General features: G+C 43.9%; 1 protein-coding gene across 8 annotated transcripts in view; it reads left to right on the top strand.

Annotated features, from left to right (window-relative positions):
• Positions 1-27973, top strand: part of PUM2 (pumilio RNA binding family member 2) — a 124750-nt gene that overhangs the window by 60520 nt on the left and 36257 nt on the right. For all 8 annotated transcript variants that reach the window (XM_068161323.1, XM_068161322.1, XM_068161320.1 and 5 more), the window contains 5 exons: positions 17669-17774; positions 18060-18247; positions 21064-21236; positions 24436-24706; positions 24977-25070. In XM_068161323.1, the coding sequence (XP_068017424.1) occupies positions 17669-17774; positions 18060-18247; positions 21064-21236; positions 24436-24706; positions 24977-25070 (832 nt within the window). The remainder of the gene's footprint in view (positions 1-17668; positions 17775-18059; positions 18248-21063; positions 21237-24435; positions 24707-24976; positions 25071-27973) is intronic.

Here is a 27973-nt window from a genome sequence, read left to right as displayed (position 1 = left end):
ATACCATTTGGCCTCCTTAGATTCCAGCTCATACTGTAGCTCCATCATGTGTGGTACTGCTGAACTCATAGGTGGCGTTACTTCATTTAGGGCTCGGTAGTCTACTGTCAGACGACAGTCTCCATTCTGCTTCCGCACAGGCCACACTGGAGTGTTGAAAGGTGAATAAGTTTTGCTGACGACTTTCTGACTCTCCAACTGACGAATCAGATTCTGAATGGGCAACAAAGAGTCACGGTTGGTTCTGTATTGTCTGTGATGCACAGTCTGAGAAGCAACCGGCAATTTAATGTCCTGTATCTTATGTTGTCCCACAACTGCAGATTCATCAGATAGCTCAGGTCTAGCAGACAGCTTCAACTTTTGTCCATCAATTTCTATAGAAGCTACTCCAAAAGCCCATTTGTAACCTCTAGGGTCTTTGAAACGCCCTTCTCTCAGAAAATCAATTCCCAAAATACAAGGTGCATCAGGTCTGGTCATAACTGTATGTTTCCTCCACTGTTTACCAGTTAAACTTATATTAACCTCTACCTTACTTAACTCTTGAGATCTACCAGTGACTCCCAGAATAGTTATAGACTCTGATCCCTGATAATTTGATGGCATTATGGTGCACTGAGCTCCTGTGTCAGCCAAGGCCCTGTACTTCCGAAATTGTGAAGTGCCAGGCCACTGTATGTACACATCCCAATAGATTCTGTTATCTCTGTTATCCCTTTCCTCTTCCTGGTGGGAGGCAGGGCACCCCTAGTTATGGGGAACATGCGCACATGTGCATTGCACATAGTGTGCAGGTTTATAACTTTGCATGTTATAACTGGAGCCACTGTTGGAGCTACTAGAGTTGTTCTGGGGAACTGTGGAAGTATAGCTACCCTTCTGGTTTTGCTACCTCGGGTTCTGCCACTTTGCAGTTCTCTCAGTCTCCTGAAAAGATTAGAAGTTGGTTGGCCATCCCAGCGGTTCATGTTCTCACCAAACTGATCACGCAGAGTTATCCAAATAGTTCTACGTGATTGCCTTGGTGGTCTGTTTTGGAATGACCTGTTTTGGAATGACCTCCTTGGATGACGTGTATTCCTCTCAGATGAAACTTGTATCCACCTGGAGGGAGAATTGAAATTATCCTTCTGTGCCAATTGGTATGTGGAATCTTTCAGATCCTTCATGCAACTCTCAATTTTCCCAGACAGTTTCAATGGCTGAAACCAAAGAACCACGTGTCATGCTATCCTCCAGTTGTCTCATTTGATCACTGAGTTGGCCAACCATAGGAGGAGCTCCACCATAATTTCTTGACACAATTCTGCTTGCCAGAATGTTTGTATAATTAGAAGGAGCAAGTTTGATGATCTTTTTAGGAAGACTAATACCCACAGGAATGTCATCAGGATTCAGAGTTTCATGTTCACCATAGAGTAGCTCTCTAACAGCAAATTCTCTCAGGCGCTTAATTCCCTCATCTATGGTAGTCCAGGGTTTAGGGTTCCATGGAAGATCATCTCGGGAAGGGTATCTCAGGGCAACCGCCATTAAAAGGCGTATCCACAGATTAACTTTACCGAGAGCTCTGCCTAGATGTCTATCTATTCCATTATCCCTCGAGAGAGTTCCTAACTGAGCTGCTGACTTGTCTCCAACTGTTAGAGCTGAAGCACCTGTATCATAACACCTACTAAGCCAAGCTAGAACTGGCTCCTTATCTGCCCTGGTGAAATCTTTACAGACATTTCGCTATTCCTCACGTGGTGACGAACAGTCTAAAATATCATCTTCTTCTTCCTCTCCCTGTACTTTTTGTCCAAATAATCCTGCTGTCATTTTCTCAAGGATCTCTTTAAGCTGAGAACCACCTTTGGCAGCTGCTTTCCTATCTTCATCTCTATCCTGCTTTGATCTCACTAGGTTAGCTAGATCTTTAAAACAAACCTTCTCTTCCTCCTCAGCAGGATTTCTTAGAGTAGAGGGCCCCTCACGAGGATCAGTCTCCAGCTCTTCTTCTCCATTTGTTATAGATGACTCCAGGTAAAAGTTTTTGGTAGCAGATTTATTGGCACTAAAAGATCGTAAAAAGGCAATAAAAGCAATCAAAGCAAGCAAAGCAACCGGTTGGGCATGTGAGGGTACAAAACTTCACCCAAAAAGCAACCTTACAATAGTTTTCTTCATCTTATATAGTTACATCATCTACATAATCAAACTTATGCTAAATAGAAGGCAGGCATATGATAATTAGTCTTAGAATAGATGGTCAAATCCCTTCTCCCTACATTCAGTGTGGTAAGGGTCAAAGTATCCACTTGCACGCATGCTCAATTGTGCAGGCTTCTTATCTGAAGAAAACAAATTCCCAGTTCTGAATGTTTATCTTTAAGACAGCTCCTTCTCAGCCGTGATGTCTCCAATTAACCAGACAGTGTCCTTGCAAGTCTGCAAGATAGGTTTTTTTCCCTTTACCCTCTAAAGAGGCCTCACAAGATCCTGACCCTTAATCCCAGTGCACTCTAAGTCTTACAATTTTAACACAAATCACCAGTATATTCATCACAATCCCCCATTTTCTTTTTGTCACCATTGATTTGTGTTAAAATTTCCAGATATTTCAGAACCTTCTTAATTGGATCATAATTAAGTTCCTCTATTTTGATCATCTTCAGATCATAACCATTTGCTTGTAACTTATTGGCATAAACAATTTTACCTAAAGGTCTTACCATTTTAAACCAACAATTACAATGAATTACACAGATCAGTATTACAATTATTCCAACAGGTATTACAAACAATTGTTTAAAGCAACTTATATTCGATAAGCAAGAAGTTAACTTATCCCATATCCACAAGAAGTATCATCCAAAGAAATCTGATGTAATATTTGATTGTGATGTACAATCACTTAACAAAACTACAGATTAACATAACTACAACAGCTTACATTTGTGACTACACATACAACATGTAAGAAATCCAAAGCTAACCTGTTTTGAGAGACTATTGACTTCAAGCTATTGAGCTTTTATTGCATCTATGCTTGCATTCATCATAATTTCAGCTGTAGCAGAAAAATTTACCATCGCTTTTTAAGGTTCACTAACCCCAAGCCAAGGTAGAAACCTCCTAGCAAAACTATGAAACTTGTTATGCCTGGTTGGTAGTGGATTTGCTCCTCTCTTGGTGGTTCTTGCAAAGCTCCTGAGTAATTCCTGTGGCTGATTTACTATAAAGATATGAGGATAGGCCAGTCCTATAGCACATCTTCCTTACCAGCTTAAGGGTAATACCTTATAAGCATTTTTATCACATATCCAATACCATCCTGACCCAATAGGTATCAGCCATCCTTTAGGTATGTGTCCTTTCTTTCTGGTCTGATCATGGCTCCCCATATTTCCTTCTTCCTAACTAATAAATTGTGAACACTTTGATTACTGTCCTATAAAAATTACATTCCCACATCCAGGGTCAGTCCTATTTCTCCTTTATTCCTGCCTATAGTTGTCTCCCAACATCGCTGAATACAAGGTACAGGCATATCTACAGCCAAGGGTTCTTCAAATTGTAATCTCCCCCTTAACTGAGATTGTGGAATGTCGGTACAATCCTCAAGTTGCTGGGCTTTTGGAATGCTTTTTGTATTTCTGTTACATCAGGAAAGACTGTCCCTGTGGTAGGGTTGGAAGGGTAAGGCCCAAAAGCCTCCTCCCTCCCCCCTGTTAAGTAAAGGGAAAAAAAAAATTGAAGGGAAAGGGAAAAACTCACAGCTGAATTAGCAAAGCAGTGGAGCTGTATATTTACAAAGCAATGTAGGATATGCAGGGGAATATATACAAATTTACAATATTTACAATATATACAAAGATATACAACAGAGTAGCACAGAAATGAGAGTTCCCCCCTCTGCTGAGGGGGTTCCCCACCTCCGCTGAGGGGGGTCCCCACCTCCGCTTCCCCCTCTCCCCCCTTTTCCCCAGAGCGGGTTAGAAAGAGAGAGAAAAGAGAAAAAAAGTTAGAAGCAGTTTTGTGTTAATTGTAAAGCAGTTAATACAGGCCTGGTAGCTTATCAGTTTCAAGGCCAAAGCCTTGGCTGAAAGCCCAGGAGCTGCAAGCTGCTGCCCGAAGGAGAAGCAGAAGAAAGACTAAAGATAAAAGTGCCGGAGTGCCCAGTATACCCTCCTGCACTCCCAGTTCAGAAGGTGCTTCCTCCCACTCTACCAATGAAATTAGTTTAGATCGTTCTTTTCATTTACCAACTTCCGTCCACCATATTCCCTTTCTTAAAGGCACAGCCTCAAATGGTGACAGTCCCTATCAAAGGAAACCTGTGTGCTGAATTCTCAGGTAGCTGGGAACATATCCAACAGTAAAAGGACACTACTGCCTGTCTGCTGCAGGCTTGAACCCATGACCCTGAGATTAAGAGTCTCATGCTCCACTGACTGAGCTGACTGTGCTCCGTTTCAACAAGTGCAGATAAGTGTTCTGTTCTCATACCTTTACTTCAGATGATGTTATAATCTTAGCTCCATAATGGCCTTTCAACCTACCTATCATTACTAGTATTAGAAGAGAATTTATCCACACATGGGAACATGGTCTTTGGTTTTGATTGCACTCCTTATACAAAAATAGGTTTAGGATCAAGATTAGGCTCCACCAGTATATGTTAACTCTGCCTCCTTAGCCTACTGGGTGCAACCAGCAGCCAGGTGTCATGTCTTCTTGGCAGTAGTTACATTCTTCAGGAGCCCCACAGATTCCTTAACCCACTTTAAGATTTCATTCGGAGTCTCTACTCTACTTCCTTGGTTAGCTTGTTTACCATTTCCCATTGTGCTTTTGTTATTTCAATTCATCTTCCCTCAAACTCCTCTACAATAATTTTTCTTATGTCTTCCTTACTTTTTTCCTTCTACTAACCCTTTCAATTTCAAAAACCTGATCTCCTTCTATGATCAGGTGACTGCCTGGTGGATGTGGGGAAGCCTGTGGATGTAGTCTACCTGGACCTCAGCAAGGCTTTTGACACTGTCCCCCACAGCAAACTCCTGGCCAAGCTGTCAGCCCCTGGCTTGGACAGCAGCACTCTGAGCTGGGTTAGGAACTGGCTGGAGGCAGAGCCCAGAGAGTGGTGGTGAATGGTGCCACATCCAGATGGTGGCCAGTCACTAGTGGTGTGCCCCAAGGATCAGTGCTGGGCCCCATGCTCTTTAACATCTTTATTGATGATCTGGATGAGGGCATTGAGTCCATCATCAGTAAATTTGCAAATGACACCAAGCTGGGGCAGAAGTTGATCTGCTGGAGGGTAGAGAGGCTTTGCAGAGGGACCTGGACAGATGGGCAGAATCCAACGGCATGAGATTTAACACACCCAAGTGCTGGGTTCTGCACATTGGTCACAGTAACCCCATGCAGTGCTACAGGCTGGGTTCAGAGTGGATGAAGAGTGGCCAGGCAGAGAGGGACCTGGGGGTGCTGGTTGATGGTAGGATGAACATGAGCCTGCAGTGTGCCCAGGCAGCCAAGAGGGCCAATGGCATCCTGGCCTGCATCAGGAATAGTGTAGCCAGCAGGAGCAGGAAGGTCATTCTGCCCCTGTACGCTGCACTGGTTGGACCACACCTCGAGTCCTGTGTCCAGTTCTGGGCCCCTCAGTTTAGGAAGGATGTTGACTTGCTGGAGCGTGTCCAGAGAAGGGCAACGAAGTTGGTGAGGGGTTTGGAACACAAGCCTTGTGAGGAGAGGCTGAGGGAGCTGGGGTTGCTTAGCTGGAGAAGGGGAGACTCAGGGAAGACCTCCTTGCTCTCTACAACTACCTAAAGGAAGGTTGTAGACAGGCAGAGGTTGGTCTCTTCTCCCAGGCAGCCAGCACCAGAACAAGAGGACACAGTCCCAGGCTGCACCAGGGGAGGTTCAGGCTGGATGCCAGGAAGAAGTTCTATACAGAGAGAGTGATTGCCCACTGGAATGGGCCGCCCAGGGAGGTGGTGGAGTCACCACCACTGGAGGTGCCCAGGAGGAGACCCGATAGGGTGCTTGGTGCTATGGCCCAGTTGATCAGGTGGGCTGGATTGGTCGATAGGCCGGACACGACGATCCCAAAGGTCTCCTCCAACCTGGCCTACTCCATTCCATTCTATTCTATTCTAATTGTTCTTGGTATCCCTAACTAAAAATTTCTCTAGCCTTCATTTCCCACTTATGTCAATCCCTTTCAAGAATTTTCCATGAGGATTTAAATCCTTTTTCATTTCCACAAAATAAGATCTCTATATTTATCAATCCAAACTGCCTATTTTTGGGCCTACTTTTACAGTTTTACAGTTACAGCATTCAGGACAAAATACTCCTCAATTATAAGAGATACAAGACCATTTCTTACAACATTTAAAACATTTACAAGTTACCCATCCCCCATGAGTTCTATGATGTTTTATACATAGAATGAAATGGGGATATTCCTCAATGTTCTCTTGCAACGCAGATTCAATATCACACGCTATTGCATATATTTCAGGAGGTGGGTCTGTCTTGTAAGTTCCGGAGCTTTCAGACTGAGATGTTACAGTATTGCATCGAGTACTTATCTGTCAGCACTAACTGCAGTCTCGGAGATGCTTCCAATCATCTGTATAAGTGGCGTGGAATTCATGCTGATGTCAGTTTTGCTTTGTCTGTAGAGTCACTCTAATCTCTCCAGGCTCAGAGGTTACTGTCCTTTTACTTGCGACACATGCGTCCACCCTTTTTCTGCAGTCCGGACAGCTGTAATCTGTTGTTGACAAAACAAAAAGAGATCTCTCCCAAGAGAGTGTATTCAGTCTCTGAAACAACTTACAAATCATTTAAACAAATCCTTTTCCAGATTCTATTTCTATATTTTCAAGCAGGGGCACCTTAAAAGGTTCCCCTTTAGCTTCAATTACTGTTGCTGGGGTTTTTCCTTCTCAACCCTCTTAGGAGTCTTAGGAGTCTTTTGTATAATCAATTTTCTGCTCCCATATCTACCAAAAAAATTACCTCCTCCTTCTGGGGACTCATTAGATATTCTTGTCCCCAGAAGATACAGCCCCTGACACCTTTATCCATGATCGATAGTACCCCAAAGGTCCGAGCAGCTGCCTGATTTCTGACTTTCCCTTACAGCAGTTACAAGCAGTTTAGCCTCTGCTTTTTGTTTCTCTTCATCCTTCCTTACATATACTTTCTGAGCTTCCCGTAGTAACTCCTCTAATCCCCTGTCTTGCCAATCCTCGATCTTTTCCAGTTTCTTTCTAATATCTCCCCATGATTTCACCACAAACTGTGTCCTGAGAAGTATCACTCCAACTGCAGGATTGGGGTCTATTCCAGAGTACATGTGCAAATCTTTCTTTAATTTTCCCATCCACTCTGCAGGAGATTCATCTTTCCTCTGTTGATCACTAAAAGCTTTATCAAAATTCTGTCCTCTAGGAACAGCTTCCCTAATTCCTTGTATTATTATAGTTCTCAGGTCACTCATATTCTGTCTCCCTTGGGGCTGCTGATGGTCCCACCCAGGGTCTTGATTAGGCCACTTTTGATCTCCTGGTGGCCCCCCCTGATTCTGCCTTTCCCATATTCTCATACCAGCCTGTCTAATCATGTTTCTTTCCTCTGCAGTGAATAGAATACTCAAAATAGACTGCATCTCTTTCCAAGTATATGTATTGGGACCCAAAAATTGGTCCAGTCTCTCAGCTACACCTAAGGGATCATCCAGCAAGGTACCCATCTCTTTCTTAAAACTGCGGACATCTGATGTACTGAGAGGTACAGTCACAAACCCTATTCCTCCTTGCTGCCCCCCCATAGGCACTTCCCTGAGTGGATGTAATCCTACACTGTCTCCTTCTTGTTCATTCCTGTTATTCCTCACTCTGCTTCTTGTTTGGGTGGGTGAAGGAGAAGTTGGTTGCAGGGCTATTTGATTTAGGGGACCTTGACCCCTGTTCTGGTAAAAAGGTGGTGGTAGGTTATCCAGGGGTTCCCATTTCTCCTTTTCCTTGTCTTTGTCCTTATCCTCAGCTCTTAATATTGGAACAGGAGAGGGACGTGAGACCCTAATCCAAATAGCAACATATTCAGCTTCTTCCTTACTAAAACACTTTTTAGAATTCACATGATGGTTCAAAGCTTGGCAAATCCAATCCTCAAAAGATCCAAAAATAGGCCAAAACACATGTGGTCTTAATGATTCTTTTGGCCATACCTCCATACAGTAGTGAATCATTCTTTCTTTTGATTTCCCTTTTCTCTGTCCATCATCCTCCCAGTATTGAATGAGCATTCCTAACGGACTCTCTGGAGGAATAGAAGGTAAAGCCTTCTCTCCACCCTGCTTTGATGACTTACTCTTCTTTTGTCCCATTTTCTCCTGACTACCACAAATATTACAAATAATAAACAAATAAAATAAAACTAAAATAAAAAACTAAAAAAAATCCAAAGAATTCCAAATACTCATGCGAGTGGAACAGTCTAAACAATTCCTACTCACGAATACAATTCCTGGCTACTACAAAAACTCATGCGAGTGGAACAGCCTAAACTATTCCTACTCACGAATACAATTCCTGGCTACCACAAATACTTAGGCAAGTGGAATAAACCACAAATACTCATTCAAGTGGAACAATACCACAAATAATCATGCAAGCGGAATAATCAAAATAATTCCTACTCACGAATACCCCTCTTCTTTACCAGCCAGAGCCACCGCGCCAGATCCACCGTACCTCCCCCCTTGCAGAACCTGAAACAGCGGACTCAAACACTCAAACTATGGTAGCCGAATACAAATGTAGCCGAATCCTTCCCCCCCCAAGCGGTATTCTCACCACCATGGTCGTCGTCGCTTGGATCTCGTATACGAAGTTTTACGGGGTCCACGTCCTCCAATTGGACGTCAAACAACAAAACAACACCAAAAAAAAGAAAAAAAAAAGGAAAATAAAATAAAAGAAAAAAAATTAAAAGAAAAAAAATTTAAAATTTCTTTGCTTGCCTTTATTGAGTTCTGATCATGCTGACCATTCTGTCTTTTGACTACAATGAAGCCACAGAAAATGCTGTGGGGCGCCCCTTCATTTGCAGTTCAAAAGATGTGAAGGTTCAGACGATTCCCGGCCAATGCACCATTTGTTATAGATGACTCCAGGTAAAAGTTTTTGGTAACAGATTTATTGGCACTAAAAGATCGTAAAAAGGCAATAAAAGCAAGCAAAGCAACCGGTTGGGCATGTGAGGGTACAAAACTTCACCCAAAAAGCAACCTCGCAATAGTTTTCTTCATCTTATATAGTTACATCATCTACATAATCAAACTTATGCTAAATAGAAGGCAGGCATATGATAATTAGTCTTAGAATAGATGGTCAAATCCCTTCTCCCTACATTCAGTGTGGTAAGGGTCAAAGTATCCACTTGCACGCATGCTCAATTGTGCAGGCTTCTTATCTGAAGAAAACAAATTCCCAGTTCTGAATGTTTATCTTTAAGACAGCTCCTTCTCAGCCGTGATGTCTCCAATTAACCAGACAGTGTCCTTGCAAGTCTGCAAGATAGGTTTCTTTCCCTTTACCCTCTAAAGAGGCCTCACAAGATCCTGACCCTTAATCCCAGTGCACTCTAAGTCTTACAATTTTAACACAAATCACCAGTATATTCATCACATCCATCATCTTTGGTCTTTGTACTTCTAGTCTTTAAAACAGCCACCTTAACTGGAGCTGTGTTTGAATTTACAGCCACCTTAATGGAAGCTGACAGGTCCTGAGATAAATCAGCTGCTGGGGCAGTGACCTCCGGTCCCACCGAGGGAGTGGGCGGAAATGACGTTGCTCCATTAATGGCCGACGGAGAAGAAGGAGTAGGAGCCATGTTGATACCAGCCATCGCCCTTGGCAGCTTGCCAGAATCAGCAGCAAAGTCATTTAGAGCTGCTTTACCAATTAACTTTTTAGCCCTCTTTTTAACTGACAAAGATTCTGCACATTCCTCATCACTAGATGACTCTGGGACTGATCCAGAGCCACGGCGTTTTCTTTTTGATCTAGTTTTAATAACAAAGCATGCCCTGGACACCTTCTTCTCTCGCCGCCAGGAATACAGAGAATACACATTAGTTATCACCAGCAGCAGAATTATACACATGAAATAAATCACCTTTGGATCCCAGGCATCACCTAAAGTTACTCTCTCCTCCCGTGGAATCTTAAAACCCTTTATCTCAATTCGGAGAGGGGTGGAGGTAACATTTCTGTATCTCGCTGGCCATAAGAAATCCACGCATTTTCCATACCATAATCTAACTCTTTACATAACCCACACATAAATTGTCCGCACCAAATATTTACCCAGGTAATCCAAAATCAAACCCAAACAATATCTGTAAACCAGAGCCCCAATAATTGAAAAGAATAATCGCTCCACAAACACAACACCTTCATGTTTGCTAATTCAGCTAGAAAACACTAAATCAATCAAGTAATAAATTAAACTAATTATCTGCCCCACGTTGGGCGCCAAGAAAAAAAAAATGTCGAGGGTTGGAAGGGTAAGGCCCCAAAGCCTCCTCCCTCCCCCCTGTAAAGTAAAGGGAAAGAAAATTGAAGGGAAAGGGAAAAAAAACAAACTCACAGCTGAATTAGCAAAGCAGTGGAGCTGTATATTTACAAACCAATATAGGATATGCAGGGGAATATATACAAATTTACAATATTTACAATATATACAAAGATATACAATAAAGTAGCACAGAAATGAGAGTTCCCCCCTCTGCTGAGGGGGTTCCCCACCTCCGCTCTCCCCTCTCTCCCCCCTTTGCCCAGAGCGGGTTAGAAAGAGAGAGAAAAGAGAAAAAAAAATTAGAAGCAGTTATGTGTTAATTGGAAAGCAGTTAATACAGGCCTTATCAGTTTTCAAGGCCAAAGCCTTGGCCGAAAGCCCAGCACAGAGAGCTGCTGCCCTGCGGAGGAGCGGAAGAAGGACTGAAGATAAAGTGCTGGAATGCCCAGGATACCCTTCTGCACTCCCAGTTCAGAAGGTGCTTCCTCCCACTCTACCAGTGAAATTAGTTTAGATCCTTCTTTTCGTTTATCAACTTCCGTCCACCATATTCCCTTTCTTAAGGGGACAACGTCAATCGGTCACAGATCTTTAATAGGATATAGTTTGAATTTAACCTGCTGAGGTGTAGATGATGCTTTATGTTCTGTGGTAAAAATATTCTCTGTTATTAGAATCATACAGCGCTTCAGGTTGGAAGGGACATTTAAAGGTCATATATTCCAACCCCAATTCTGTGTACCAGAGTACATGAAGACCATGAGTAAGTGAATATATCTTTGGAATTTGAGAGTATGAAGTTAAACAACAACAATCAAACATCTAAGCAAAGAAAACACCAAACAAAGCAAACCTACAGCCCTCCTCTGAACAACATCAGAAAACCTCACAAACAAGAATTGTAAAATCACGCCCAAACAACCTACACTTTTGCAGTGAGGATTATTGCTATTCTCTCCACTTGTGGGTATAGACGATGGAGATTGGAGTCAATACAACTGACCAATATGATCGAGTATTGTCCCTTTATTGTTCCAGTATTGCAGGCCTATGGTGCGAGTATAGCACAGTAAAGTAAAGCATAGAAGAATGAGGGAAAGGAAAGGCAGAAGTGCGTAGCAAGGGAACATCTACAACTTATATAAACTCGGAGTGCCTTGTTGGCATGGCTTCATTGGCTCCCTATGAGTGACCACACATCGCACTGTTACAGATTATTGGTCCAACTACTAATGACATGCAAGATTTGTTGATGCAGGTGCATGTCCTGTTGTCCCAAGATAACTTTCTGTGTTTATAGATACCAGTGCCTTGTTTTATTTACATGCTGCAGGCACAGCACTGTTTTTCTACACTGCTAGATGGCTCTGCACTTATGCTGAGCATGGCCTACCACCATGTCAGGCTCTAGGCCTACACTGCCAGATTGCTCACACTGCTCGTTGCTGGCATTGCCACAGGTGGGCAGTTGTTTTTTTATCTTGTGATGAAATCCTGAGAATGAGTTTTGAAATCAATCAGTATTACAGTGTCTTATGCTCTAAATTTGCATATCATTCTTAGCACTGTGTTGTCTGAAAACCTGTGCAGTAGCGGAATTTACTAAATTTTAGGATAAGCACCCTTTAAAGTGATGCTCATTTTATGACAGCCAAGGTATTACTTGCTCTTATTCTGATACAGCTGTGTTAGGTTGTGACACCTTCACTTTTCTGTTTCTCATAGCTCTCATTTAAGCTGGACATGTTTAAAGCTGTAATAAAATGTAAGTCTCTTTGCAAAACCAGGGTTTCACAGATACCACAAAATGATTGCTTTCTGTTCTACACTATCCTACAAAAGGAAAAGTAGTTAGTATTGCAAACTTGTTATAATATAAAGTTGGAAGGAGGCTGATCTGAAATCATAGAATCAACCAGGTTGGAAAAGATCTCAGAGATCATCAAGTCCGACGTATAACCTAACACCTCATGACTAACTAAACCATGGCTTCAAGTGCCATGTCCAATCCTTTTTTGAACACCTCGAGGGATGGTGACTCCACCACCTCCCTGGGCAGCACATTCAAATGGCCAATCACTCTTTCTGTGAAGAACTTCTTCCTAACATCCAGACTAAACCTCCCCTGGTGCAGCTTGAGACTGTGTCCTCTTCTGTTGGTGGTTGCCTGGGAGAAGAGACCAACCCCCACCTGACTACAACCTCCCTTCAGGTAGCTGTAGAGAGCAATAAGGTCTGCCCTGAGCCTTTGCTTCTCCAGATTAAACAACCCTTTAGTCTCTCCTTATAGGGCTTGTGCTCAAGACCTCTCCCCAGCCTTGTTGCCCTTCTTTGGACATGAAATATCTCAATATCCTTCTTCAACTGAGGGGCCCAGAACTGGACACAGTACTCAAGGTGTGGCCGAACCAGTACTGAGTACAGGGGCACAATGACTTCCCTGCTTCTGCTGGCCACACTATTCCTAACGCAGGCCAGGATGGCATTTGCCCTTCTGACCACCTGGGCACACTGCTGGCTCATGTTCAGCCAGCTGTCAACCAGTACTCCCAGCTCCCTTTCTGCCTGGTCACTCTCCAGCCACTCTGACCCCAGCCTGTAGCTCTGCATGGGGTTGTTGTGACCAAAGCGCAGCACCTGGCACTTGGACTTGTTAAATGCCATCATGTTGGACTCCACACATCTGTCCAGCCTGTCGAGGTCCCTCTGCAGAGTCCTTCTACCCTCTAAGAGATCGACTCCTGCCCTTAACTTGGTGTCATCTGCAACCTTACTAATGGTGGATTCAATCCCCTCATCCATATTATCAGTAAAGATATTGAATAGGATTGGGTCCAACACTGATCCCTGGGGGACACCACTAGTGACTGGCCTCCAGCTGGATGTGGCACCATTCACCACCACTCTCTGGGCTTGGCCTTCCAGCCAGTTCCTAACCCAGTGCAGAGTGCACCTGTCCAAGCCAGAGGCTGACAGCTTGGTCAGGAGTTTGCTGTGGGGGACAGTGTCAAAGGCCTTGCTGACGTCCATGTAGAGTACATCTATACTGTTTTAGGTGAATCACGGTTGTAAGATTCCATTAATTCTCCATCCTCTGATGGCTGACTTTATCCCTTAAATTCAGGGTAAAAGTAGTATCTTGGTGCACCCAAACTATGTTTGGGTGACATCTGGTAATGATTCTCCTATGCATTGAGAAAATGGGCTTCTCTGGAGGAGCAGGTCACAACAGTCTAAACACTCCTGCCAGCACAATACTCTCCTATAGTATCAACAATTCTTAAGTTACTTCTGAGGAGCTGTTGTCACCTCTACTTCAGTGGTCTGTGAATGGCAATCTTATCCTCTTTAAGCTATTTTCACAAGTTGTCTCAGTGTTACATTAAGAAATATCTAAGAATAGAATAGAATAAACTAGGTTGGAAGAGACCTTCAAAATCATCATGTCCAACCTATCATCCACCACCACCCAACCAACTAAACCATGCAACCAAGCACCCTGTCAGGTCTCCTCCTGAACATCTCCAGCGATGGCGACTCCACCACCTCCCCAAAACTCCCTCGTTGGTTTCATCAGGGCTCATACTAAGCAGCTGTGAAGTTCAGAAGGAATTTTTTAAGCCACTTATGAAAGAGGAGAATCAAACCCCCAAAACGTATTTGTTTATTTGAAGCAAAGCTTTATCAGATGACTTTTTTCCCTAATTCCCAGAATTTTAACTTGAATGTTACATGTTGCAATATGAGATGGACTGTGATCCTACTATTGGATCTTTTCAATGGCATTTGTTGCATGTTTTTTTCTTTGTGGTTTTCAGTTGATGGACATTGTAAAGTATGCAATATATAGTCTGGCAATACAGGGTTTTAATTATATGTTCAAGAGAGAATGTGATATGCAGAGTTTGGTGGAGTTTGGCCCAGCAGTTGTACTGCTACCAATGGGGAGAGTTAGGAATTAATTAAAAGTAGTAAAATAAAGATAGTAAGAATGCTGAAGGGGTATTCTTGTTTGTGCAGTATTTCTGTCATGTTGTGCTAAGTCTTCTGTCTTTGAAGTCAGTGAAAGTAATTATACTAAATGTACTGCTTTAGAAGTAGCAGTGAAAAAAATGAACTCATTGATGTGTGGAACTCAGATGTCAATGTCATGGATATGTAACTAACATGTATTTGCCACCATGTGTGTTAGTCCCTTTCTAAAGTTTGGAGCATGATCCAGTTCCAAGTGAATAGAACTTTACAGTGTGCTGTTGCTGCTGTTGATTATCGTGATCACAGAATGGTTCAGATTGGAAAGGACCTTAAAAATCATCTTGTTCCAAACCCCTGTTGGGGGCAAGGACACATCCTACTAGACCAGATTGCTCAAGGCCCCACCCATCCTGTCTTTGATAGTTAAAGGCTAAGCTTTTGAGCAAACGTGGGAAGAAGGCAGTGTTAAAGTTTATAAGAGGACTGACTTGTTTTGACACAGCTATTAATTTGATTAGCTGCTTTTACAGCTGGTTCTACTTTCTGTATCTCTTATAAATTCAGAATGTCAGTCTTGTCTGGGCAAGGAAGGGCAAGGACAACCTCCACTCCTTGGTGGACATGGAGGGGAACGTTGTAACAAAGGATGAGGAAAAGGTAGAGATACTTAACACCTTCTTTGCCTCAATTTTTACTAGCAGGACAGAATGTCTTCCAGACAGCTGGCCTGCAGAGCTGGCAGAAGGAGCCAGGGAGCAGCATAGTATTCCTCTGTTCCAGAATGGGGTAGTTGGTGATCTGCTCAGCCGCTTGGATGTCCGCAAGTCCATGGGACCAGATGGGATCCATCCTAGGGTGCTGAGAGAGCTGGCATAGGAGCTGGCCAAGCCGCTCTCCATCATTTTTCAGCAGTCCTGGCTCACTGCAGAGGTCCCAGAGGACTGGAAGCTGGCCAACATTGTGCTCATGCACAAGAAGGGCCGGTTGGAGGAGCCAGGGAATTATAGGCCTGTCAGCCTGACCTCAGTGCCAGGCAAGATTATGGAACAGGTCATCCTGAGTGCAAACACACAGCACTTAGACGATGGCCAAGGGATCAGGCCTAGCCAGCATGGATTTAGGAAGGGCAGGTGCTGCCTGACCAACCTGATCTCCTTCTATGATCAGGTGACCCGCCTGGTGGATGTGGGGAGGCCTGTGGATGTAGTCTACCTGGACTCCAGCAAGGCCTTTGACACTGTCCCTGTGCTGGGTTGAGGCAGCCCCCTTCCCCACCACTGGCAACAATAAACACTCAGACAAACGGATTGCAAAAGTGATGGAAAGTTTAAATCGAAAGCAGTGAACATTTACAGAAAGCCAAAAGCACAGTGACAAGAAATTCCCAAAACAGACCCAGAGAGATCCCATCCCCACCTGAGGGTACATCCAAGACCCCCAGGGCACCTTCTTCCCCCTCACACTGCTAGGCTAGTCTCAGCTGGCCAGATCTGAGACTGCCCATCCCCCCATGGCCTTGGGCCTAGCTTAAAGCCAGGAGACATCTCCCCCAGTTACCGGCTGACGGAGGAGGAAGAAAAGAGGAGGTGCTACACTGCACTGGATCTTATATTAGAGCAAAGAATTGTGGTAGGAAATACTACATAATTTCCTGTGTCCACCCCTCTGGGCTGGAATTCTGGACACAGGAAGTAAACATTGCAGAGGGGCACCCAGATCAAACTGCAACAGTCCCCCATAGCAAACTCCTGGCCAAGCTGTCAGCCCATGGCTTGGATGGGAGCACACTGCGATGGGTTAGGAACTGGCTGGAGGGCCGGGCCCAGAGAGTGGTGGTGAATGGTGCCACATCCAGCTGGCGGCCAGTCACTAGTGGCCCCCCCAAGGATAAGTGCTGGGCCCCATCCTCTTTAACATCTTTATTGATGATCTGGATGAGGGCATTGAGTCAATCATCAGTTAATTTGCGGACGACACCAAGCTGGGGGCAGGAGTTGATCTGCTGGAGGGTAGAGGGGCTCTGCAGAGGGACCTCGACAGGCTGGACAGATGGTCAGAGTCCAACAGCATGAGATTTAACACATCCAAGTGCCGGGTTATGCACATCGGCCACAACAACCCCATGCAGAGCTACAGGCTGGGGTCAGAGTGGCTGGAGAGCGGCCAGGCAGAGAGGGACCTGGGGGTGCTGGTTGATGGTAGGATGAACATGAGCCTGCAGTGTGCCCAGGCGGCCAGGAGGGCCAATGGCATCCTGGCCTGCATTAAGAACAGTGTGTCCAGCAGGAGCAGGGAGGTCATTCTGCCCCTCTACACAGAACTGGTTAGGCCACACCTCGAGTACTGTGTCCAGTTCTGGGCCCCTCAGTTTAGGAAGTATGTTGACTTGCTGGAACGAGTCCAGAGAAGGGCAACGAAGTTGGTGAGGGGCTTGGAACACAAGCCCTATGAGGAGAGGCTGAGGGAGATGGGATTGCTTAGCCTGGAGAAGAGGAGGCTCAGGGGTGACCTTATCACTCTCTGCAACTACCTGAAGGGGGATTGTAGACAGGCAGAGGTTGGTCTCTTCTCCCAGGCAGCCAGCACCAGGACAAGAGGACACAGTCTCAGGCTGCGCCAAGGGAGGTTCAGGATGGAGGTCAGGAGGAAGTTTTACACAGAGAAAGTGATTGCCCATTGGAATGGGCTGCCCGGGGAGGTGGTGGAGTCGCCATCGCTGGAGGTGTTCAAGAGGAGACTTGACAGGGTGCTGGGTTGCATGGGTTAGTTGATTAGGTGGTGTTGGATGATAGGTTGGACGCGATGATCTTGAAGGTCTCTTCCAACCTGGTTTGGTCTATTCTATTCTATTCTATTCTATTCTATTCTATTCTATTCTATTCTGTTCTGTTCTATTCTATTCTATTTATGCAGCATCATTTTCAGAAACAGAACATAACTTCTGAGTGTTTATAATTATTCCTTGGCAATGTGTGCTTCCTTGTGTAAAGCTGGCTTTAGACTCTAAAATTAATTACTTGCATATCATCTTAATACTATTGCTAATTTTTTCCCCAATTATAAGTATATTTTAAATAAAGCTGTTTTCTATTTTGAACAGCTTTTACCTGCCAAAAAGTTTTGGGAACCTGATGATTCCGCAAAAGATGGACAAAAAGGGATATTCCTTGGTGATGAGTGGAGAGAGACTGCATGGGGAACTCCTCGTAAGTGATTGATGTATATACATTGACAGATCAGTCATGTTTACTAAATGGTATTTCAAATTAAATTAATATAAACTGTGTATTAAATTACACTTTGCCTTAATGGTGGGAATGTATCTTGCACTGGTGGTTGTGCTAATAACCATACTTTTGAAAGCAGGACTTGGTATTTTTTTATTTAATATTGATCCTGTTTAATATTGCCTCTATAATGAAATGCAAAAATGCTACAAGTTGTATTTTTAAAAACCACAGTAGTTTCATTTATTTGTTTGTTTTTAACAGACCATTCTATGTCTCAACCTATTATGGTACAGAGAAAGCCTGGACAGGGTTTTCATGGAAACAGTGAAGTAAATGCTGTATTGTCTCCACGATCAGAAAGTGGTGGCCTTGGAGTGAGCATGGTAGAATATGTGTTAAGTTCCTCTCCAGCTGATAAATTGGATTCCCGGTTTAGGAAAGGAGCTTTTGTAAGTAATGCAGTGTGCTAAGCTTGCCTGGTTACCTGCTATGGTCATTCTGTCTTCCATGGTTGTGTTTTTTACTGTATTTGTCCATTATCCTTTTTTAATTCTTTGCTTTAGAAGGGAGTGTGTAGCTGCTATCACAGTATCACACACAGTATCACAGTATCACTTAGGTTGGAAAGGACCTCGGGGATCATCGAGTCCAACCTATCAACACAGACCCCATGACTAGACCATGGCAACAAGTGCCACGTCCAATCTCCCCTTGAACGCCTCCAGGGTCGATGACTCAACCACCTCCCTGGGCAACCGGTTCCAATGCCGAATGACTCGCTCGGTGAAGAACTTCCTCCTCACCTCAAGTCTGAACCTCCCCTGGCGCAGCTTGAGACTGTGTCCCCTTGTTCTGGTGCTGGTTGCCTGGGAGAAGAGACCAACCCCCTCCTGGCTACAACCACCCTTCAGGTAGTTGTAGAGGGCAATGAGGTCACCCCTGAGCCTCCTCTTCTCCAGGCTAAATAATCCCAGCTCCCTCAGCCTCTCCTCATAGGGCTTGTGTTCAAGGCCTCTCACCAGCCTTGTTGCCCTTCTCTGGACACGCTCAAGTGTTTCGATGTCCTTCTTAAACTGAGGGGCCCAGAACTGGACACAGTACTCAAGGTGCGGCCTAACCAGAGCAGAGTACAGGGGCACTATGACCTCCCTGCTCCTGCTGGCCACACTATTCCTAATGCAGGCCAGGATGCTATTGGCCCTCCTGGCCACCTGGGCACACTGCTGGCTCATATTCAGGTGGCTGTCGATCAGCACACCCAGGTCCCTCTCTGTTTGGGAGCTCTCCAGCCACTCCGACCCCAGCCTATAGCTCTGCATGGGATTGCCGTAGCCAAAGTGCAGCATTCGGCACTTGGACTTGTTGAAAGCCATCCCATTGGACTCTGCCCATCTGTCCAGTCAGTCGAGGTCCCTCTGCAGAGCCTTTCTACCCTCTAACTGACTAACATCTGCCCCTAACTTTGTGTCATCTGCAAACTTGCTGATGACTGACTCTACCCCTTCATCCAGATCATCAACGAATATGTTGAAGAGGACAGGGCCCAGCACTGATCCCTGGGGGACACCACTGGTGACTGGCCTCCAGCTGGATGTGGCACCGTTCACTACCACTCTCTGGGCCCGGCCCTCCAGCCAGTTCCTAACCCAGCACATAGTGTAATGGTCCAAGCCACGGGCTGACAGCTTAGTCAGCAGTTTTCTGTGGGGGACGGTGTCAAAGGCCTTGCTGAAGTCTAGGTAGACCACATCCACAGGCCTCCCCACATCCACCAGGCGGGTCACCTGATCATAGAAAGAGATCAGGTTGGAGAGGCAGGATCTGCCCTTCCTGAATCCATGTTGGCTGGATCTGAGCCCTTGGCCATCCTTCAGGTGCGCAGTTATTGCCTCCAGGATAATCTGCTCCATCACTTTCCTTGGCACTGAGGTCAGGCTGACCGGCCTGTAGTTTCCAGGTTCCTCCATCCGACCCTTCTTGTGGATGGTGACCACATTGGCCAGTTTCCAGTCATCTGGGACCTCACCTGTGAGCCAGGACTGGAGGAAAATGATGGAGAGTGGCCTAGCTAGCACATCTGCCAACTCTCTCAGCACCCTAGGATGGATCCCATCTGGTCCCATGGACTTGTGAGTATCCAAGTGGCTCAGCAGGTCCCGAACTAACTCCTCATGGATTTCCGGGGCATTACACTGCTCCCCGACCCCATCGCCCAGCTCAGGAGGCCACTCGTCCTGAACTCCTCCTGCCTTGCTGTTAAAAATTGAGGCAAAGAAGGTGTTCAGGACCTCAGCTTTCTCCTCATCCTCAGTCACCGCATTCCCCTCCAGGTCCACTAGGGAGTGCAGGTTCTTCCTGCCCCTCTTCTTATTGTTAATATATTTATAAAAATGCTTTTTATTGTCTTTGACTGAGGTGGCCAGCTTCAGTTCCAGCTGGGCCTTTGCCTCCCAAATTTTATTCCTACATAATCTAACAGCTTCCTTGAACATACCTCGAGAAGCCTTCCCCTCCTTCCAAAGGTGATACAGCCTCCTCTTCCCCCTTAAATCCTCCAGGAGCTGCTTGCTCATCCAGGCCGGTCGCCTTCCCCGCCGGCTTGCCTTCCGGCACGTGGGAACCGCCAATTCCTGTGCCTTCATGAGCTCCTGTTTGAAGTAGGTCCAACCCTCCTGAACCCCTTGGTTCATGAGGGCTGGTACCCAGGGGACTTTGCAGACAAGTTTTTTAAATAGGCTGAAGTTCGCCCTTCGGAAGTCCAAGGTGAAGGTTCTGTCTGTCTTCCTTGGGTGGAGGGGGCAGAAGGGGAAAGTGGTTTGGGAATCTTGACTAAATGGTTTTTAAAGTATCTAATACCTTTAAGTGAAGATAGGAAAAAGGTTGCAAATAGCTCAATATAAAATGTGATGGGCTTTATTCTAGTTCTTCCTATTCTGTCTTTCCATTTGGGTTTGTGTTGTGCTAGATGTATTTAAGTGTGAAAAATAAACTTACCTAATTCAGTGTTACTACTTTAACAGCACGGCTATAGTTAAGGTTGAGTTTGCTCTTCCATTATAAATCTTGGCATTCCTTTTCACATTTTGGCAGTTACTAATTGCATGTGGTTGAAACTGGATGACCAAGTTACCCACCAAATGCAATTTCATTGAAAGCAAACTGTTTGTATTGTTTACGTGCACTGTAGTGTAGAATTAGGTCACCTTGTTGTGCTCCTATTGTGTTCTGTTCAATATTCAGAATCAAACAGATTCTTTTTCCTCAGGGCACTAGAGATGCTGAAACAGATGGACCTGAGAAAGGAGATCAGAAAGGCAAGGCTTCTCCATTTGAGGAGGACAAAACCAGAGATCTTAAACAAGGAGATGATGAGGATGCTACTAAAATAAATGGCAGAGGTTTGCCAAATGGAATGGATGCCGATTGCAAAGATTTTAAGTAAGCTTTTAACTGTTTCTCAAGAAGACAAGCATGTCTCTTAAGGGCATTTTTTTTACAGTTCTGGTTTGTGTGTCAGCTTTAAACATTACCCAGCTGCAGACTGATTCTTCCTACCTCACGTCCTCCCTTTCTCACTGTGCCACGTCTTTCTTAGGATGTCATTAATGTGTCACTTTTCATGAGACAAATTCATCTTAATATAATAATTATTCAAAGTAAACGGGTACCTTCAAAATGTGGGGAATTAAGAGAGGGGTGAAAACTAACCCTTTGAATTTCAAACTAAATTGCTTTTTCTCTCTGCTTCTTTTTAATACTCTATGACTTTTGCATCTAATTGTAGAGAGTAAGTCCTACAGAATTTTTATTTTTTCCTTCTGATTTTGCCAGTGGACACCACAGCGTAACACAGCTATTTCCCCACAAAACTCTCTATAGAAATTATGTAAGGAGAAACAATGTATTTCCCAGTTCACACAGTTAAATGTCACCTCTTCACAGTTTAAAATGGTGTTATGGTTTGTTTGGTTTCTTAGGGGAAAATCTGACCAAGCTTGAGCTCTTGAAACATACATTCCTATGTGACAGCTCGACCAGCCTGTTTTTCCTAAACTGCATTTCAAATTGGGTATTTTTAAATTACTAATCTTTGTTTTTAAATGACTGTGGGGCATTTGTAACTGTCATTCAGAAGAATTAAAAGGATTAGAAAACTAGAGTGCTACTCATAATTTTGTATTAACATGATGAACATGACCTGATAGTTGTGGTTTCATTAGTTCATAATTGAACACATATATTAAAATGCATGTTTGAATCTATATGTAAGTAATTCATACCCTTAAAAAGAAATATATTTACATGAGGCCAAAGAGGGATTCTGTTTTTCAAGACATATTATAGAAAAGAATACCAAGCATGTTAGAGAGCTTCAACAAGTTCTTTTTGGATGCATGCTGCAATACCTACAATATTTAAAGATACCTTCAATATTGCATGTAGAAAATGCAGAATTAATTTTGTCCAGCTTTTCTTTACTAGTATCTATTTCAAATTTGAAAGTAGTCATTTGCAAAGTACATTTTGTATTATTTAAACAGAGAAGTTACTGAAAAAAACACAAATGCAAAAAAGCATCCAAACCCAGTAAACCTCAAAACAAAAAAAAGGAAAAAAACCAACCAAAAAAACTATCTAATTTAAATGGGCCATATAAAGTGGTGGTATAAACCTCCAGAGGTTTATAATTGAAGTTTTGACACAACTTTAACTATAGCAACAGAACAGCACCAATGTAAGGAGCAACCTATATTAGATAAACATAAGTATTAGTTAAAAAAATTTTGTCCTGTCCTTCTCCTTGTATTTTTATTGTAATTTTAAAAACCTGAAATATGTACAGAAATAACTGCCTTTTTTTCCTTTTGTTCTTCACTTTGTTGATACTGTATGTTACTTGGGAAGAATAAGGGATATTAAGTGGCTTCAAACTCATTTTGTATGTTGAGGGAAGTTGATTGCTACGTTAAAAAAAAAAGTCTAGTGTAAACTGCTTTATTTGAAGTATTTTGTCCAAAGTAGTGGACCATACAGTATTGTTGAGTCAACTCACTAAAAGAGTGCTTTCCAGCTGTACAGTCTTTAGACTGGATATCAGCAAACGTGTAAGTACTAGCATATTTCTTTGCATTAATCACAAGATCAGTGCTTCAGTAAGGAATATATAGTTCAGCTTTGGAGTCCTGAAGGAGGAGGAGAAAAAGTAGTACTAAGGCTGTGTCTCTATCCTAGAATTAGCAGTATACCATACTAGGCTGGCAGGGTACTGTTGGAATAAATGTAGGTTAATCCTTCAAGACAGCATTTGGTATTTGAGCCTAGTTTTAACAAATAAAGCAAATTTAACAGACATTGGAATGTTTCCTGTGAAACAGTATATAATTATTGAGTTCTGCAGGCACAATAATGCTGCTAAGGGATCATAGATTCTCTCACAAAACTCCTTTCTAGTGGTTGACTTAGATTTTTGTCTGTAAAAATTGGTGATCTAAAAAATGTGGCCTGACACAAAAGATAGCGTACCACTCCAAGTTAAGGTACCCTAGATCTAACCATATAGGCATCTGTTTAGGATGCGAATCTGGTGGCATCTCACTTCAGGTGTTTACCTGTGGGTCTTTATAGGTGTGCAGAAATTCCCCTGTAGTTAGTGGGGATGTAGTCAATGCATCTGGAGAAAATGAGAAAACAATTCAGCTTTTATCCTAAAGTAAATACTAGTGGCCAGCTGAGTTGCTTTCTAGGCTCTGTCAGTTGTATTGATTGGGGTTTTGTCCCCTCTGATGGGAATTTACTAGTGCACATAGTGATGTGTAAGTGTAGCTCTGTCTACATCTCAGTTGCCACTAGCCCTTCATATTTGCAAAACAAACTGTCAGATGTCTGGCATAATTAACAATTTCCAGCTCTATGATAGCTTTCTTGCTATCACCAGAAATCAAACACCTACATTTGGCTTCATCCTAAAGATTATCTTCTGGAACAACAGGCTATATTTATTATTAGGTAAACTGAAATGAAAGCAATGCAGTTGTATTATTAACATTTATTCCCTTGACCAATCATCTGAAGTAGTGTAGTCTATTAAATGAGTTGTGTAGGATAAGGTAGTTATTAGTCCATTATACTGAAGGTAAAAAAGAAATTGTTTACTTTCAAAATGTGAAATATACTTGCAATATTTTATGTTTGTCTTTTCCAGTTGAAGTTTTATTCTCTCCCCTTTGGCATGAGATGCACATACCTATTTCCTTTCCCCCCCCTAAGTTTCTCTTCAATATGTGTTCTAATAATTCCTGTTGCATTAAAGAGCTCTCCCAGAAGTTACAGGTGACCGCTGATCAGTCCATTCCAAACAGCCTGAAAGATGAGTTTGATTTTCCTCACAAGTGATTTGAAGAGCTGTATAGTGTTGACATTTTCATTTTAAAATAAAATAAAATTATGCTTTGAAATAAAATGCACCCTTTATGTTGAGCTATCAATGCATGCTGGTTAAAATTCTTAAGATCAGTCTGTCACTTCCCTTTGTAATGTCTAAGAATTCAGAGATCCTTTTGAAACAAAAATGCTGTGCTCTGTCCAGGGACAACTGTTTTTAGGCCTGAAGAGTCTGTCTTGAATTATTTCTGAACAGTCGTACCCCTGGAAGTCGACAAGCCTCCCCAACAGAAGTAGCTGAACGCTTGGGCCCCAATCCCAGCACCACAGAAGGATTAGGTCCACTTCCTAATCCTACATCCCACAAGCCTCTGGTAGAAGAATTTTCAAATCCAGAAAATCAGAATCTAGATGCCATGGAACAAGTTGGTCTTGATTCTCTACAGTTTGACTACCCTGGCAATCAGGTACAAATGGACTCTTCGGGAGCTACTGTAGGACTTTTTGACTACAATTCTCAGCAGCAGGTTAGTACTGGGCTTGAAAACACCAGATTGGTCCTTTAAATTGTGCATTATACTCTTTGATAGTCAGTCTATTAAGCATATAATGCATTTAATTTTGTTCCATTTATGACATAGTTGAGCAAATATTTAATCTTGAAGAATATTGGTGCAAAATTTCCTTCTTTAACTTCTGAGGATACGAGTTTGGTTTAAAATGTTTTTTTTATAAGCAAATCCCAATATATTATAGCCCTGACTATTAAAATGCATCCTTTTTTTCTTTCCCAACAGCTTTTCCAGAGGACTAATGCTCTAACTGTTCAGCAGTTAACTGCAGCCCAGCAGCAGCAATATGCACTGGCTGCAGCTCAGCAGCCACACATAGGTGAGGTTTTTGTGAAGTACAGCAGGTGCCCCTGGCAAAAGTCAATGTGTTGCTTTGCTATAATACTTCCAGTTTTCCCTAGAGTATTCTAAATTAAATAGATACTGATCAGTTGGCCCATTTTAGCAGTTCTGTAAACTGCTCAGAATGACTGTATAAAACTGTCCTGCCCTTAAGGTTTTCTTTGTAAATTTTCACCTACTTTAAACTGTTGTATACAAAGAAATAAAAGGTACTTGTGTAGTCATTGAATTTTTATGGGAGAAAAAGTTAAAACCCCCAACTTTTCTGCTTTTAAGTTGTGGTGGGTTGGAAGGGTAAGGCCAAGAAGCCTCCTCCCTTCCCCCTTGTAAGGTAAAGGGAAAGAAAATTGAAGGGAAAGGAAAAAAAACTCACAAGCTGAATTAGCAAAGCAGTGGAGCTTTATATTTACAAAGCAATGTAGGGTATGCAGGGGAATATTTACAAATTTACAATATCTACAATATATACAAAGATATACAACAGAGTAACACAGAAATGAGAGTAACCCCCCTCGGCAGAGGGGGTTCCCTACCTCCGCTCTCCCCTCTCTCCCCCCCCTTTCCCCAGAATGGGATAGAAAGAGAAAGAAAAGAGAGGAAAAAAAAGTTAGAAGCAGTTTGTGTTAATTGGAAAGGAGTTAATACAGGCCTTATCAGTTTTTCAAGGCCGGAGCCTTGGCAGAAAGCCCAGCACAGAAAGAGCTGCAGCACGAAGAAGAGGCGGAAGTAAGACTGACAGAGAAGTGCTGGAAATGCCCAGTTCACTCCCAGTTCAGAAGGTGCTTCCTCCCACTTCACCAATGAAATTAGTTTAGATTATTCTTTCCGTTTACCAACTTCCGTCCACCATATTCCCTTTCTTAAGGGGACAACGTCAACCGGCCACATAAGTAATGATAGAAACACTAGCTTTCTTTACTAAAATAACAGGCTATTCTGTTATTCTGTTGCTGTTTAGCATTCTTGACAATCCAGTCAAGCTATTGTGCAGTAGGATTTAGAAATGAAACTTTTGTGTTAATTCATTAGTTTTTGTTAACAACACCTTTTAAACACCTCTTTGTTCTTGTAGGTATCTTTCTTTATGCTGGAATTAATTCTTTGGCAGGTTATTTTGTTTGTTTTCTGTCTCTTAAATTCAGTAAATTAATTAAAAGCATAAAGTTCTTAGTGTGCTGGAAACTCAACAAGGAGGCTCTATTTCAGTGAGAAGGCTTATCTTCACAGTATCACAGTATCACTTAGGTTGGAAAGGACCTCGAGGATCATCGAGTCCAACCTGACACCGCAGACCCCATGACTAGACCATGGCACCAAGTGCCACGTCCAATCTCCCCTTGAACGCCTCCAGGGTCGATGACTCAACCACCTCCCTGGGCAACCCATTCCAATGCCGAATGACTCGCTCGGTGAAGAACTTCCTCCTCACCTCGAGTCTGAACCTCCCCTGGCGCAGCTTGAGACTGTGTCCCCTTGTTCTGGTGCTGGTTGCCTGGGAGAAGAGGCCAACTCCCTCCTGGCTACAACCACCCTTCAGGTAGTTGTAGAGGGCAATGAGGTCACCCCTGAGCCTCCTCTTCTCCAGGCTAAACAATCCCAGCTCCCTCAGCCTCTCCTCATAGGGCTTGTGTTCAAGGCCTCTCACCAGCCTTGTTGCCCTTCTCTGGACACGCTCAAGTGTCTCAATGTCCTTCTTAAACTGAGGAGCCCAGAACTGGACACAGTACTCAAGGTGCGGCCTAACCAGAGCAGAGTACAGGGGCACTATGACCTCCCTGCTCCTGCTGACCACACTATTCCTAATGCAGGCCAGAATGCTATTGGCCCTCCTGGCCACCTGAGCACACTGCTGGCTCATATTCAGGTGGCTGTCGATCAGCACACCCAGGTCCCTCTCTGTTTGGGAGCTCTCCAGCCACTCCGACCCCAGCCTATAGCTCTGCATGGGATTGCCATAGCCAAAGTGCAGCACTCGGCACTTGGACTTGTTGAAAGCCATCCCATTGGACTCTGCCCATCTTTCCAGTCGGTCGAGGTCCCTCTGCAGAGCCTTTCTGCCCTCTAATTGACTAACATCTGCCCCTAACTTTGTGTCATCTGCAAACTTGCTGATGACTGACTCTACCCCTTCATCCAGATCATCAACGAATATGTTGAAGAGGACAGGGCCCAGCACTGATCCCTGGGGGACACCACTGGTGACTGGCCTCCAGCTGGATGTGGCACCGTTCACGACCACTCTCTGGGCCCGGCCCTCCAGCCAGTTCCTAACCCAGCACAGAGTGTAGTGGTCCAATCCACAGGCTGACAGCTTAGTCAGCAGTTTGCTGTGGGGGACGGTGTCAAAGGCCTTGCTGAAGTCTAGGTAGACCACATCCACAGGCCTCCCCACATCCACCAGACGGGTCACCTGATCATAGAAAGAGATCAGGTTGGAGAGGCAGGATCTGCCCTTCCTGAATCCATGTTGGCTGGACCTGAGCCCTTGGCCATCCTTCAGGTGCGCAGTTATTGCTGCCAGGATAATCTGCTCCATCACTTTCCCTGGCACTGAGGTCAGGCTGACTGGCCTGTAGTTTCCAGGTTCCTCCATCCGACCCTTCTTGTGGATGGGGACCACGTTGGCCAGTTTCCAGTCATCTGGGACCTCACCAGTGAGCCAGGACTGGAGGAAAATGATGGAGAGTGGCCTAGCTAGCACATCCGCCAGCTCTCTTAGCACCCTAGGATGGATCCCATCTGGTCCCATGGACTTGTGGATATCCAAGTGGCTCAGCAGGTCCCGAACTAACTCCTCATGGATTTCCAGGGTATTACTCTGCTCCCCGACCCCAACGCCCAGCTCCGGAGACCACTCGTCCTGAACTCCTGCCTTGCTGT

The sequence above is a fragment of the Melanerpes formicivorus genome, unplaced genomic scaffold (genome assembly GCF_026170545.1).
Source record: "Melanerpes formicivorus ecotype bairdi unplaced genomic scaffold, bMelFor1.0.p_v2 SCAF_57, whole genome shotgun sequence".
Classification (NCBI taxonomy): domain Eukaryota; kingdom Metazoa; phylum Chordata; class Aves; order Piciformes; family Picidae; genus Melanerpes; species Melanerpes formicivorus.
The sequence above is the reverse complement of the archived record's forward strand: the minus strand, read 5'-3'. Positions and strand labels throughout refer to the sequence as shown.